Source organism: Mustela erminea, chromosome 5, assembly GCF_009829155.1.
Source record: "Mustela erminea isolate mMusErm1 chromosome 5, mMusErm1.Pri, whole genome shotgun sequence".
Lineage (NCBI taxonomy): Eukaryota > Metazoa > Chordata > Mammalia > Carnivora > Mustelidae > Mustela > Mustela erminea.
In genome coordinates, this window is record NC_045618.1 from 133,646,497 (window position 1) to 133,662,075 (window position 15,579).

At 39.1% G+C, this 15,579-nt stretch overlaps 1 protein-coding gene and 1 pseudogene across 6 annotated transcripts in view; one reads left to right on the forward strand and one right to left on the reverse strand.

Moving 5' to 3' along the window:
- Positions 1 to 15,579, forward strand: part of NUMB (NUMB endocytic adaptor protein) — a 68,951-nt gene that overhangs the window by 39,387 nt on the left and 13,985 nt on the right. For all 6 annotated transcript variants that reach the window (XM_032345020.1, XM_032345023.1, XM_032345022.1 and 3 more), the window contains 2 exons: positions 11,103 to 11,177; positions 13,059 to 13,199. In XM_032345020.1, coding sequence (XP_032200911.1) covers positions 11,103 to 11,177; positions 13,059 to 13,199 — 216 coding nt within the window. The remainder of the gene's footprint in view (positions 1 to 11,102; positions 11,178 to 13,058; positions 13,200 to 15,579) is intronic.
- Positions 6,264 to 6,628, reverse strand: LOC116591787 (annotated as a pseudogene).

Genomic DNA, 15,579 nt, shown 5'->3' on the forward strand with positions numbered 1-15,579 from the left:
TCATCCAGTTACATGCCCGGCTCACTTCATCTCTTTCCATTCTTTGTTCAAAAGCCCCATTCTCAGTGGGGCATTCACTGAGAATGAAACATTCACTGAGAACCCTATTTTAAATTCCAAATACCACCTTCCTCCATATATACACACTCAGTATTCCTCTTCTCTGCCTTATTTTTCTCTGATAGGGCTTATCAATATTTGTCATACCATACAGTTTACTTATTCATCTCTTTCTTTACTGAAACATAGGCTCTCTTAAGATTGAAATCTTCAAAACAAACAAACAAATACATATTTTTAAAAAAATTGAAATCTTCACCTGTTTTCACTGCTGAATCTTCAGTGCCTAAAATGATATGAGTTCCATAGTAGCTACTCCAAAATATTTGGGTTAGGGAATCAACAAATGAATGAATGACAGATGCACTGCTTTCAAGTTCACCCGGTAGTGGGAGGAACCAGACAGGTAAAGAAATGCTTATCAAATCATGTGACAAGAACAGGTATTACCGAAGCAGTGAAGAATGAATGTGAGAGGTTATGATGAAGGCTTCTAGGAGGAGGTAACACCTAAGGCTGAGACACAAAGCAGTGACTTCTAGTTAAACTAAATTAGAGGAGACCTGCATTTTAGGCAGAAGAAACAGCATTCACAGGACCACTGGGATGAGAGAAAAATATGCGCCTACTCATTCATTCATTCAGACTAGGGATATATAGAAAAAAATCAGAAGATATGACCTCTAACTTTTGGGTATGATTGACCAAGAGGTTCGGGGAACCCTTCATTGTGAGGAGGGGCATGACAAATTTGGTTGTGGACAGGTTGAACTTGAGAAACCTGTGGAATTTTCATGTCTACTATTATGTAAATTTGAAATACGAACTTTATATTAGAATAATCCCTGGGTTCCCCTCTCCCCTCAATTAAAAGTGATGCAGCGGGGCGCCTGGGTGGTTCAGGGGGTTAAGCCTCTGCCTTCGGCTCAGGTCATGGTCTCAGGGTTCTGGGATCGAGCCCCACATCCGGCTCTCTGCTCAGTGGGGAGCCTGCTTCCCCCCCCCCTCTCTCTGTCTGCTGCTCTGCCTACTTGTGATCTCTGTCAAATAAATAAATACAAATCTTTAAAAAAAAAAAAAAAAGTGATGCAGCAAACTGGAAGAGCTGGATTACCTCCAGAAATCATTCCTTTGCTGTTTGCTTCATCTTTCATGCCATTTGCTACCATCCTTATTTTCTTCCTGAAAGCCTTTCAAGTCTCCTCTTACTTAGAGTGCAGGAAATATAGTGTATCTTAGTGTCCCAGATTAAAGGGTTACTGTAGTGTTTACGAAGCGGCCGCTAGAGATAATGCCAGTTTCAAATACTGGCGAATTTGTGTTTCTTTCCCTTTGCTGCTTTGTTCTTTAGGGAGTATTCACTGTATCTGGAAATTATAAAACAAAATTTGTTCCTTACACAATTCTGCTCAGAAATTCAAATATCAACTGATAGACTTTAAGGTCCTGTTGAGATTAAAAAAGAAAGGAAGGCAATTCTCCTGTGAAAGAAAAGAAGCTTCTTGTTCATTTATTATGGGGCACACCGTCTCATGTTGCCTGTTAGTGTGTTGTTATCTCTTTACTCTGTAGTGACTGGGTTATCTCTGTGTGTGGGTGTGACAGAAAGACCAGTGATTCTTTACACATTGGGTACACTTGAAAATCATTTTGGTTTGTACAGAAAGAACTTTGCACCATAGAATGGCAGATCACTATTGCTCAGAAAGAGCAACTTGCTCGCCTCTCCTGCCCGTATTGGTCTGTTTGCTGCAGTTGCTTCTTAACATTTCAGAGTTATGCCATTCTATGCTTCCCATGTGTCTTTATAGCATTTCTTGCTTAGGTTTAAGCATTAGAACAGCTGCTTAACCTTTTGCTCTTATCTATCTTATGCCCAGCAGAATTATCTTGCCCTCAAATATCACTTCTGTTTATGTTAATTGCACATTCGTATCTCATTGGTGATCTTGGGACTTATAGAACTTTGGAGTTGAAAAGCACTGAGATCTAGTTGTGGTTTATTTGTTTTTTTAATTTATTTTCATAAATTAAAGGAGGGGAGGAGGAGGGGCAAAGGGAGGGAGACAGAGAAAGAATCTTAAGCAGACTCCATGCCCAGCACAGAGCTGAGGCAGGGCTCCATCTCACAACCCTGAGATGATGACCTGAGCTGAAATCAAGGAGACACCTAACCAACTGAGCCACCCAGGAGCCCGCTGAGTTGCAGTTTAAAACATTAGATAGCATATAAGCACATTTGTTTAAAAAAAGGAGGAGGATAAGGAGAAGGGTAAGGAGGAAGAAAAAAAAAGAGACGGAAAGAAGAAGGACCGAGGGAAGGAAGAAAAAGAATAATTCAGGGGCATAATTTCAAATGGGTCTGTTATTTCAATATAATAAATTGTCTTTCCAAAAAAATTTAATTAATATTCACTTTCCAGGGATTTGAAGATTTACGTCTAAGATTGGCAAACTATGGCCCACTGTTTTTGTAACTAAAGCTTTACTGGAACAAAGCTATTTCCATTTGTTTATATATTGTCTGTCTGCTTTTGTGCTACAATGGCAGAGTTGAGTAGTTGTAACATAGACTTATAACTTGCAAATGTTTGACATCTGGTCCCTCATAGAAAAAGCTCTGCCAATTTCTGATTTAAGCAGGATCTACTTTAAAAAACAAAAACAAAACTCTGGGGATAGGTAGGTAGATTAGATTCTTTATTGTAATTAATTATTTCAATTGCCTTTTATTGTGAATACCTTTTGTACTTAAGGGAAAGTGATCTTTCAGTGTACTGAGCTAAAGTTACTGTTCCTGTGTCATCATTTGAAGATTAGCTGTGCATTTCTCTTATTTGCAAGTACAAATTTACTAATTCAGCAATTTGTAATAGATCCACTACCTGCTATCATTTTCTCCAGAGTCAGAGCCTGATTGAATTCTGTATTGGTTTTTGTCTGCCCAAAATAAAAGATGTTTATGGAAGATGTTAATTTTAAAATTCTAAGTTGGATATATAGAAAGTTGAGTGGTTACTAGCTCAGTTATATTGGACATTTATCCTCTTTCACTCATAGGTTAGCCTGATCCTTTTCAGATTCTACCAGTTTAAATTCGAAGTTATTGAAGTTCTGTCCATGTTAAATCTGTCTTCTTTCCTTGAAGAATAAGTGGTTTCCTTTTTGTTGTAAAACTGTGTTTTTCATAATTAACTAGGACTAGTGTGAATTCTACCTATAACCGAAAAAGTACTTTCTTTTTTTAAAGATTTTATTTATTTATTTTACAGTGAGAGAGATCACAAGTAGGCAGAGGCAGGTAGAGATGGGGGGGGAAGCAGGCTTCTTGCTGAGCAGAGAGCCCAATGAGGGGCTCGATCCAAGGACCCTGAGATCATGACCTGAGCAGAAGGCAGAGGCTTAACCTACTGAGCCACCCACACACCCCAACCATGAAATTACTTCTAAAATAGAAAGTGTTGGCGCAGCCATTAAGCGTCTGCCTTTGGCTCAGGGGAGGATCCCAGGGTCCTGGTATCGAGCCCCACATTGGGCTCCCTGCTCAGCGGGAAACCTGCTTCTCTCTCTCACAATCCCCTTGGATGTGTTCCCTCTCTTGCTGTCTCTCCGTCAAATAAATCTTTTTTTTTTTTTAAAGTGTTGGAACAAGTGATGAAATAATTCTTCATGTCTCACATCTACATTACCCTAGCTACTACATTTTATTAGTTTCTGAAGTATTATGTAGTCTTTTTTTGTAAAGAGGTATTTGTGTCACTAATATGTACCTAAATCCTATATTTCATACTTACTCTGGGTTAGCTTTATATTTCAGTCTTTTTGTTAGCTTCAACTTATTTCCTAAGATATTGGCTTAAATAGACAGTTTTAAGGTAAACAAAGGCAAAAACTTTTATCTTCTATGACTTAGCATTTTCTGAAAAGTGTTTAAGAACCTCAGTTGATGTGATTGGAATGAAAAACTGTAAAGGGCACAAACAGGAAGGGGCATTGCTACTGTAGAATTTGTATGATGAAGTCTGAATTGAATTTAACTGCAGGTAACTTTGAGTGTTAATATCTCAATACCTGTTGGAAGTAACTATTGTGGCCAACTATTGTGACATCTAAGAATCAGCCCCCAAAGTGGAACAAAAGCAAGAAGAATTCACATTATCTGTTTTCTTCCCCCAGTTAGGGGAAGGCCATGAAATATGACAAATACAATGCCTCAGTGGTACATTAGTACAACACCATAAAATTTATTATGTAGATATACCTCAAAAAGCAAAGATGTTTTCATAACTATATAATTGGACCAAGAAGATGTCTGTTTGGCTATATATGGTGAGGAGACTGAATGAGGAACACTTCCATTCAGAAATGACCTTTGAAGTGCACTTGGCTGGCTCAGTCAGGTGAGCCTGCAACTCTTGATCTTGGGGTCATGAGTCGAGCCCCACATTAGATGTAGACATTACTTAAATAAAAGCTTTTAAAATGAATCAATAATCAAATAACTCCTCCCCCCCATTTTCATTCTCCCAATCTGGAATTAGTCCTGTCCATTCCCTCAGATGCTGAACTCTGCAGGCAGCAATTGCGCAATGAATAGATTGATGAAGTTGCGAATTTCAGTTCCTTACCAGGATTTTCAGTGCCATTTGGCAGTCTTCTGTGTCACTGATCAACTGTCCTGTATCCCCTACAATAGATATTTGGCAAATATATTCCTTCAAGAAATATTTCTTAAACTCCTGTGCTGTGCAGGCATTGTTCTAAGCTCCGAGGATCCAGCAGTGAACAATAAAGGTGGAAAACCCTGCCATCATGGAGGTTACCTTGTAGCAAAATACTCAGTGCTGCGTAGGAGTTGGTTAAATATGGGCAGTTGCTCTTGGCGGTGGGGTAACTACGGCCCCAATTTGTCTGAAATAGTCCCAGTATAACACCTGTTTCTGGGTTTTAATAGTGCCCCCTTTCACTTCCAGAGGGTCCAGTTTGGACAGGACATTATATGACCACCCCGGTTCTAAACCTTTTACTTGTATCAACTTCTTTTATTCTCATAATAATCCCATGAGGTATGTGAAATTAACATCATTACATAGGTGTGGAAATTGAAGCTTAGAGAAGTAATGTGCCCGTGGTCATACTAGTAAGTGGCTGAACCAGAATTCAAACCGAGACAACAGCCTGGTTCCAGAGTTGATGCTCTGAGTTACTATGCTCTGCTGCCTCTATACTGCTCTCATTCGTGTCGACCATCTCACTGTGCCTGTCGACTGTCCTCTCCCCAGCAAAGTAAAGCAGGTAATCTCTCCTTTGCAGATGAATTTATGTCTCCAGAGTGAACTTCCTCAACTTGCCACTCCTGTACAAATCTGTGTCATTTTACTCAGCATCACTCTATCACTCCGTTTCACAGAAGGGACGTCCCTCTTCCTGTCTGAAGCGTGGATTCTAGCCCCATCCCGTCCCGTCCCGCCTCCTAGAGGACTTGCTCCTTCTCAGACCTGCAGTCTCCCTTCTCTACTGGCTTTTCTCACGCATCCTGTAAGCATGAGCTGTTCTTACTCAAAGTGTGTCTTTCAAGAAGCTTCACTTTGTTGGGAGAAGTTTTTAAAAGTTTTTTGATAAATGGCTACCAGTTCCTTATTGCCCTCTTTCAATTTCAAGTACTGAATGTATCTCTGATCCTTTTACCAGTCCTACAGATATTTTACAGATGAAGCAATGGAAGCCCAGAGGGCCCCACAACTTGCTTAGCTTATGAACAGTGGCACCGAATTCAGACTGCTTATCTTACACCAAAGCCTATTCTGTCTCTAGTATATCATGCTAGTTTATCATAATTCTTAAAGATCTCCCTTGATCCTCTGACTGTCTCCCATTGCCCTATGGCTCTCCTTTTTTAGAAAAACTTATGTTTTATCGTAGTTTTTTTCACTTAGTGACTTATTTAATAAATAGTCCACCTTTCAATATTCGCTCTTAACACTTCCGTAGGTTTGGAAGAAAGCAAATTCATGCCCGTGAAGTAGTAGTGAGTCTCAAAGTGATAACCTGAGACTTGTCGGTAGCTTCTCCTATCTTCATTGTCCTTGAGGAGGTAATGGGACAATATGAGCCTTTTGATTCTTAAAGTTCCTGAAATGACCTGCATATTCTTTAATATTCAACTGTACTAAATAGGTTTTTTGAAGGAGTGTGTGAAGAAGTTACCGCCGCTCCTCATCTTGAACAGTACTTCCTATGTCATTTTCATTTTCAACACCAGTAGGATATGGTGCTCTTCCTAAAAGAAACTGATCCCACTTAAGAATATACTCTTTTGATGCCCAGTGAAGAGTCTCAAGAGAAACCACCTCTGGTGGTGGAATCGGGTCAGTCTGGGTCTGGAAACACTTCTCTCCTGCTTCTATACTAAGGTACCTTTTAATCTAGTCTCAGCTGTTTGCATCTGAGATGCCTTTTCCTTGTTTTCATCTACAGATTTATTCTCCATTTGTCAAAGTAATAATCTTTATGATACTGTTTCTTCATGTCTTTTTGAAAGAATTTCTGAACCAAATAAGGAAGTCATCTTCAGTCAAAGCTGCCTTAAAAGCTTTCTTGACTCAGGACCCTGGACCATTACAGATAAAGATCAAGGGAAATGTGGCACACCTGGCTGGCTCTGTCGGTGGAGGATGCAACTCTTGATCTCGGGGTTGTGGGTTTTGAGCCCCACGTTGGGTATAGAGATTACTTAAAAATAAAATATTAAAAGAAAATCAAGTGAAGTGCTTTGAAGGCTCAGAGTCTGAAGGCAAATCATCTGGTTGGGTGCAAAAGCCAAAGGTGACTGTCCGAGCCCCACTTGGACCTGTTCTGTAAAGGTACCCACTACTATGTGGCTGCTGGGTCCCAGCGCCTTTTTATAACTTTTTTTTTTTTCAACTTTTAAATTATGTTTCATTGAAGTATAGCTGACACACAGTGTTAATGAGTTTCAGGTATGCATCACAGCAGTTCAGCGAATCTCTACGTTAAGCTGCGCTCACCACAGGCACAGCTACAGTCTGTTACTGCGCTGTTACAGTACCATTGACTGTATTCCCTGTGCTGCATCTTTTATCCTGTGACTCATTCCATAACCAAAGCCTGTATCTCCCACTTCTGTTTACCCGTTTTGTCCAGGCCCTCCTCCTCTTCCCCTCTGTTGATCATCAGTTTGTTTTCTGTATTTATGGATCTGTTTCTGCCATTTGTTTTGTTTTTGAAATTCCACATACAAGGAAATCATATAGTATTTGTCTTTATCTGACTTATTTCACTTAGCAGAATACCCTGTAGGTCTATCCATGTTGTCAGAAATAACAAGACCTTGTTGTTTTTTGTGGCAAAGTAACATTGCATTGTGTGTGTGTATCTTACCTCTTCTTTATCCATTCATCTGTTGATGGACACGGGCTGCTTCCATGTCATGGCTATTACATATAATGCTGTAATAAACATGGGGGTGCATGTATCTTTTCAAATTAGTGTTTTCATTTTCTTTGGGTAAATACCCTGTATGGAATTGCTGGATCTTACGATAGTTCTATTCTTAATTTTTTAAAATTAATTAATTTATTTATTTTACAGACAGAGATCACTAGCAGGCAGAGAGGCAGGCAGAGGGGTGGGGGGGAAGCAGGCTCCCTGCCAAGCAGAGAGCCCGATGAAGGGCTCGATCCCAGGACCCTGGGATCATGACCTGAGCCAAACACAGAGGCTTTAACCCACTGAGCCACTCAGGCGGCCCTATTCTTAATTTTTTGAGGAACTGCTATGCTACTTTTCACAGTGGCTGCACCAGTTTACATTCCCACCAACAGAGCATGAGCGTTCCTTTTTCTCTACCTCCTCTGCAACACTTGTTACTTTTTGTCTTTTTGATTCTAGCCATTTTGACAGGTCTAAGGTGATATCTCATTTTGGTTTTGATTTGCATCTCCCTGATAATTAGTGATGTGGATCATCTTTTTATATCTTTTGGCCATCTGTACGTCTTCTTTAGAAAAGTGTCTTTTCAAGTCCTCAGCTCATTTCTAATCAGATTATTTGGTTTTTTTCGTGTTGAGTTGTATAAATTCTTTTCATGTATTTTGGATATTAACCCCTTATCAGATATATCATTTGCACATATCTTCTCCCATTCAGTAGGTTGCCCTTTCATTATGTTGATGGTTTCTTTTGCTGCCCAAAAGCTTAGGAAAGCTTTTTTAAAGAGAGTAATATTTACAGACACTTTTTGCCTTTTAGTTTTCAACTTATCCTAGTCTGACTTACACTTCTGTATTAGTCTGGATCTCCAGAGAAACAGAACCACTGTTTCTCTCTTTGTGCGTGTGTGTGTGTATGTGTGTGTGTGTGTGTGTGTGTGTGTGTGTGTGTACACATACACACATATGTATATGTATACATTTAGGTATCTGTCTATACATATAGAGAGAGGGAAGGACTTAAGAATTGGCTCATGCAATTATTGGGGCTGGCAAGTCTGAAATCTGTAGGGCCAGCCAGCAGTCTAGAAGCTCAGGCAAAATTTCTATGTCAGAGACTTGAGGCAGAATTTCTTCTTAGGAAAACCTGCTTTTAACCCTTAAAGTCTTCAACAGATTGGACAAAGCCCACCCATGATATCAAGGGTAATCTCCTTGATCTAAAGTCAACTGATTGTAAATGTTAATCACATCTACAAAATATATTCAAAGCAACAGCTGGACTGCTGTTTGACAAAAATAAGCAAAAACCTGTGCAATCATAGCCTAGCCCATTTGACACATAAAATTAACCATTACAAGCTTTATCACTCTACCACATCTTCATTGTTAAATCCAGTGGGCACATTGCACATCTTTTCTTGCTTGATCGCTTTGAAACATTTGACATTTTGGACCCCCACTACTTCTTGAAACCCTTCTCCCTTAGTTTCAATAACCCTAGTCTCTCCATTCTCCTGTCTTTCTGGTTTTTCCTTTTCTAATATTTCAGAGACTCATCTTCTTTGTTATTTGTTGATAATCTCTCCTGTCCTTGGTCTTCTTACTACTCCCATGATTGGTGTTTCCCAAAACTAAAATTCCATCTGAGAATTCTCTGCTGAACTTCGGATCTGTGTATCGATTACTGGTTACACATCTCTGCCTGGATATTGCATAGGCGTTCCAAACTTTGCTTATCTAAAACCGAACTCTTATTCAGCCCCCTTAAACCTACTTTTGCATTTCTTCTGTTCTCTTAGTTGTAGTACTTTCTTTACCTAATTACCCAAGCCAGGAATCAGAGAGGCATTTTCTGACTTCTCCCTTGTGTTTTCCATTTAAAACTCTCTCATTTCTATCCTTTTCTCAATGAAGAGAGCTTAACCCTCATTTTCTATCATCTCAAACCATATTGTGGTCGTTCTGCCTCCTGTCAGTCTTTTTCCAGTCCATCTACACTGCTGCCACAGTGATATGCATTTAAAAATTCGTTGAGTAGCTCCTAATTGCCAAAACAATTTAGAATTCTTCAGTAAGCATACATAGCCCTCCGTGACTAGCCTTTCCTACTCTTTATCTCCCACTGCTCCTTATTCACCCATCCTACTCTCGAGTCATACTGAAGTATTATGGGGTGCAGATTTGCCACGTTGCTTGCTTCCGTGTCCTATGCTGCTGCTGCTGCTGCTGCTGCCTATCATATCCTCTACCTGTCACTTCCCTACCCCCCCACTCCTACCTTGTGCATCTAGAAAAATTATTTCAGTACTTACTTTGATCTTCTCCTTTGAATAACCTTCCTGATTCCACAGTTAGATTTGACCATGCCTCCTTTCTGACATCATACATTGTTTGCAGCTCTACTATAACACTTACTACTGTATTATTTATTTTTTGTTTATGAAAGTGTTGCCTTTCAGTGCACAGTTTTCACTGCTTGGCATGTAATAGGCTCTTATCAAATGCCTGGTGATGGTGGAGATGATGAGCCTGGAGGGGAGTACACAGTTCATTTAAACAATTATGGAGGAATGCTGGGCTTGGACACATGCAGAGGAAAGTGGTAGATACTTCTTTATCCCCTTCTGTCCCTCCTACAGGCTGCTGCTGCAGTTTTACTACCAGATTCCTTTTGATTTATATTTTTTATAATCTGATACCTATTCTTAGCCTTTATTTTGCTTTCGTTTTATTTTGCTTGTATCCTTAAAGCAGTTGAAGAGACAGGAAGCTGTTAAATTACTATTACGAAGTCCCACTCTCCGATTTTCATTCCATCACAGGAGAAAGCGTACATCTTACTCTCACATGATTCTTGCGTGCCAAAAGAAGTTTTTTCTCAGCCAGCAAGAATTCATGTAATAATATTAGTATTTTTTAAAGTTTTTTAATCCTTCTACATCCCCAAAATGTCTCCATGCATTTAATATCAAATTAAAAAGTTAAACGAGTTCTGTGTTAATCCTGACGGAAGAAATAATGGTCTTTAAAGATTGTTAAAGGAATAATGAAGACTTCTTGGGTGTTTAACATGAAAATTTCAGATGACCGCGGGTTCTGCTGTATACATTATGAGTCAAAGGATAGGTCAGCATCTCAGTTTAGACCTGTGTATTACTTTTTACAGTAAATACATTTGTAGAAGCTACTTGTGGTGTAACTCCTTATGTATTTAATATTTATCTGACTCTTGGTTTTCTTGGTTGACTTTTTAAAGGGGTGAAGAATCTACTTATGAATTCTTTGCCCTTTATGGAATGTGATATCTTGGTTTTGAGTCCACCTGTCTTTCCCCTTTACTTAATTTTATCTTATTGTTTTGCTTTGTGTTTCTAAAATAATGGCTTTGGCTTGTTTTTTTCCTGAATGTTTCTGCAGTTTGGTTTGAGTATCTGGCTTTGGGCACCCCTCCTGAACTTGGACTCCATCTGTACTTGTGACTTTTGGAAGGCAGAAGTCAATGTTTTCTATGGAAGATGACCTTTTTTTTTTAATGTTACGTATGTTTGTGTCTCCCCCCACCCTTCCTTTTTGCTTTCTCTTTAAAAGACTGGAAAGAAAGCAGTTAAGGCAGTCCTGTGGGTATCAGCAGATGGACTGAGAGTTGTGGATGAGAAAACTAAGGTAAACATTTTATAAGTGTGAATGTTACTGTCCATTTTTTTTAATCCCTAATGATCAAATATAATGCTGTTAAGCTGCTATAGTCACTCTGTATCCTTCCACTTTGTCCAAAGTCTTTGGAGATACTAGTGTTCAGAAAACAAATTCAGTTATTCATTTAACCTTATGAAAAACAGAATTCTCACAACATTTTGCTCTATGTAACAGCATGTTTAGTAAACATTTGCATTTAATATTAGGATTTTGTTCTTATACATTTGAAGAAAATGTTTACTCCCACAAATTTGATGTAAAATATAATGGACCTTTTACCAAAGTTTTTAAAAAAGACCACATCTGAAATTTCTTCTTGTTCCTTAATAGAGGGAACTATATTCTTAGAAAGTGATATTTGAAATGATTAACCTACTGTTTAACTTAAAAAAGACAATTTAAGCAAAATCTTAAGGACTAGTAAATGGCCCATTTGGTTAACACTTACTTAGAATCTACACAAAATCTTATATCAGAGATGGCATTTTGCATTTGAAAGAAAGTGATCTTACATGCCTGAAGAAGAAGGGAGACATAGACTCTAACATTAGAGAACATTAAGTCTTATATAAGTACATTTAATCATTAATTTAAATTTCCTAAGAGACCTAAAGTCTGGAGAAATTTTAACAAGAAGGCAGTTTTTCAAAAAACTTCATATGTCACTGAAAAGGAGACAGTCTGGCAGCTAAAGAGCAATTTTGATGGATAACTTACCTGATACATTTTAGGTATAACTATTAATACAGTTGCAGTAGTTCTTTTGCCCTTCATCTGAGCCCCCCCCCCTTTTTTTAAGTTCAGAAGAAGTGATAGTCTTAAATGTACATTATTACTATTATTGGAAACCATGATCATCTTAATTAGCGTATTGTTAAGAACTTGTATAGTTTTCTTTAGTGTTTTGGATGAAAGGTGGTGTACATGGAGACAGTTTTTGTTTTATACCAGTTCATAGGTGATATTGCCCCCTGGTGGCTACATATAGCACTGGCATTAATTAGTTTGGTTCTTTCCACTTTAGTGATAATAGTAATTGGTGGCTTTTCACCCTTGGACCCATCATGAATGGAAAAGAAGTTTTGCAGTGTGTACAATCTATAAAGGGCTCATATTTAGAATATATAAAGAACTCGTACATGTCAATAAGAAAAATGACAGACAATCCAAAAGACTTGAAGAATTACATTGCTAAAGAGGAAATTCATAATAATCAAGGTTATGAAAAATAAAACCATAATGAGCCACCAGAGTTGCAGAATTTTTAAAAATTGGCTGGCAAGTTTGTGGGACAACATAAATGCTCATAGTGATGCTTTATAAAAGCCATTTTTTAAAAAATCCTTTGTTTTAGCATTTGTAGCCCCACCTCAGCATCTAGGCATTCTGGGCTATGGAAGTATCACAAAGAAGAGCCTCAAGATTTTAAAAAACATTTTGTGTAATGTTTATACTGTGTAGATACAATGCCATTCAGCAGGTATACAAAGTCATACTCAAAATCAAATGATCACTAAGTTAATATAAACTATATGGGAATTGGATGGAGTTTATTGATTTACATATATTATCAAATTGAACATAAATGTATGTGATATAACTAAAATCAGCAAGCATCTGTTTTAGAACATAAAGATGAAGTGAGAAAGGCATCTGGGCAGAGTGCCTCTTGGGATCTCTTCTTCATCAAATTCTTAGTATTCAGACTGCTGGCCTCAGAGCACTATTTCATAGTTTTGATGCTTTAGTTTTAGAGACTCTGCATTGTGAAATGAGCATCCGTGTTTATTCTGAGAACCTTGAATAACCTGGTAAATCCTCTGTTTCTTTGTGTTTCCCTTTTCCCAGGACCTCATAGTTGACCAGACAATAGAAAAAGTTTCTTTCTGTGCCCCAGATAGGAACTTTGATAGAGCATTCTCTTACATATGCCGTGACGGCACCACTCGGCGCTGGATCTGTCATTGCTTCATGGCTGTCAAGGACACGGTGAGTCCAGCAGTGTAGACTTCATCATGACTAGCCTCAGCTAGCCAAACTCACTCTGGGATGGCTCAGCTAAGCAGTTCCCACTACGTTTTTTTATAAGTACTTGCTCTTACAGCACTTGGAAGTGCCTAAACGAGCCTGTTTTCATTCAGCTCACAGAGCAAGATGATTAGCTGAGAGCCAAGGTCATTAAAGGAAAGTAAAAGTGCTTCGGTGATGGTGGCTGCTAAACTTTACTTGAAATTTTTAATTATTAGAACTAGGGTGATGGGTATTAAGGAGGGCATGTGTTGTGGTGAGCACTGGGTGTTATACGCAACTAATGAATTGTTGAACGCTACATCGAAAACTAATGATGTACTATATTCTGGCTAACAATAAAAAAAAGAACTATTTTCAAGATTCTTACATGTTTTTGTTTGCTAATACATCTAGGTAGAAGATATTGGCATTAGGGATGCCTAGGTGGCTCAGTCGGTTGGACATCTGCCTTCGGCTCAGGTCATGATCCCAGAATCCTGAGATTGAGCCCCGCTTTGGGCTTCCTGCTCAGTAGGAAGTCTGCTTCTCCCTCCGTCCCTCACCCCGTTCTCTCTCCTCACTTTCTCTGTCTCTCAAATTTTTTTTAATAGTTTGATTTACTTTTGTCAGAGAGAGACAGCACAAGCAGGGGGAGCTGCAGGCAGAGGGAGAAGCAGACTCCCCACTGAGCAAGAAGCCCGATGCCAGATTCGATCCCAGGATCCCAGGATCATGGCCTGAGCTGAAGCAGACACTTAACTGACTGAGCCACCCAGGCATCTCTCGAAAAATTTTTTAAAATCTAACAAAACAAAAACAAACAAGACATTGGCATTAAGGTGCTTATAAATTTGTTTGCAGAGGAATTCTACTACAAATGAATGAACTGAGTTGAGATATATTTTCAGTTAATTAAAAAATAGAAATACTTGGGTGCCTAGCTGGCTCAGTTTGCAGCATATATGACTCTTGATCTCAGGGTCATGAATTCAAGCCCCATGTTGGGTAGAGATGATTTAAAAAAAAAAGGATATACTGAAATTACGGTGTGGCGAACTTTGCAGAAATTGTTGCATAGTAGAAACTTTTAGTTTTGATTAAAAATAGGGGGAAATTGAGGGTGCCTAGGTGGCTCAGTTGGTTAAGCATCTGCTTTCGCCTCAGGTCATGATAGCCCATCGTCGGGCTCCCTGTTCAGTGGAGAGTCTGCTTCTCTCTCTCTCTCCCTCTGTTGCCCTCCCCCTCAAATAAATAAAGTCTTCTTAAAAAAAGAATAATTAGGGGTGCCTGGGTGGTTCAGATGGTTAAGCATCTGCCTTCGGCTCAGGTCATGATCCGAAGGTCCTGGGATCAAGCCCCGCATTGGTTTCCCTACTCAGTGGGGAGCCTGCTTCTCCCTCTCCTGCTGCTGCTGCCCCGGCTTGTGCCCTCTCACTCTCTCTGTCAAATAAATAAAATCTTAAAAAAAAAAAAAAAAAAAAAGAATTAACCTATCATCTTTCACATAAAGTACCCAAAAGTCTGACAAAAGACAAATCTCTTAGATAATGATGATCTTAACTAGAGTAGAGCATTGAGTTTATCATTGTAATTACTGAGTTTTTTAAAGTCCAGACAGAATAAGGCAGTATAGCCATTCCTGAAGGATACAGCTCAGTAAATCCTTTCCAGGGTTTATCTGAAAGGAAAGCAGTGGCCATACTGTAAAATTCACCGAAATGTTTTTCTTTTATTTATTTATTTATTTGACAGAGAGAGATCACAAACAGGCAAGGGGCGGGGGTAGGGAAGCAGGCTCCCTGCTGAGCAGAGAGCCCAATGTACCCCTCCAAAATGTTTTTCAAAGCTCTTGGAGAGGGCCACCTGATTGACTCAGTTGATTAAGCATCTGATATTCAGCTCAAGTCATGATCTCAGGGTCCTGTGTTGGAGGCCTGCATCAGGCTTCCTGCTCACCCAGGAGTCTGCTTCTCTCTCTTACTGCCCTTTCCCCTGCTCATGCGGCTTGCTTGCGTGTGTACGCTCTCTCTCTCTCTCTCTCTCAAGTAAATAAAATTTAAAAAAAAAAAAAAAAGAAAAAGCTCTTGGAGACAGTGATATAAACTATTAAGAGTCCAGGCTCTGACTCAGATCTGGGTTTCAGGTCTAGCTCTGGTTCTTAGTAACTGGGATTTGTGGCAAGTCATTTAACATTCTTTAAGCTTTACTTTCCACTTTCATAAAATGGAGATAACAGTTGGGAAGACTAAGTTAATAAAAGTACTTTTAGTATAGAGTTTTTCACAGGGTCACTGCCCTGAAAGTGGTGGCTAAGATTGTCAGATGTTCCTCCTTTGTTTGACACAGTGCTTTGAGAATG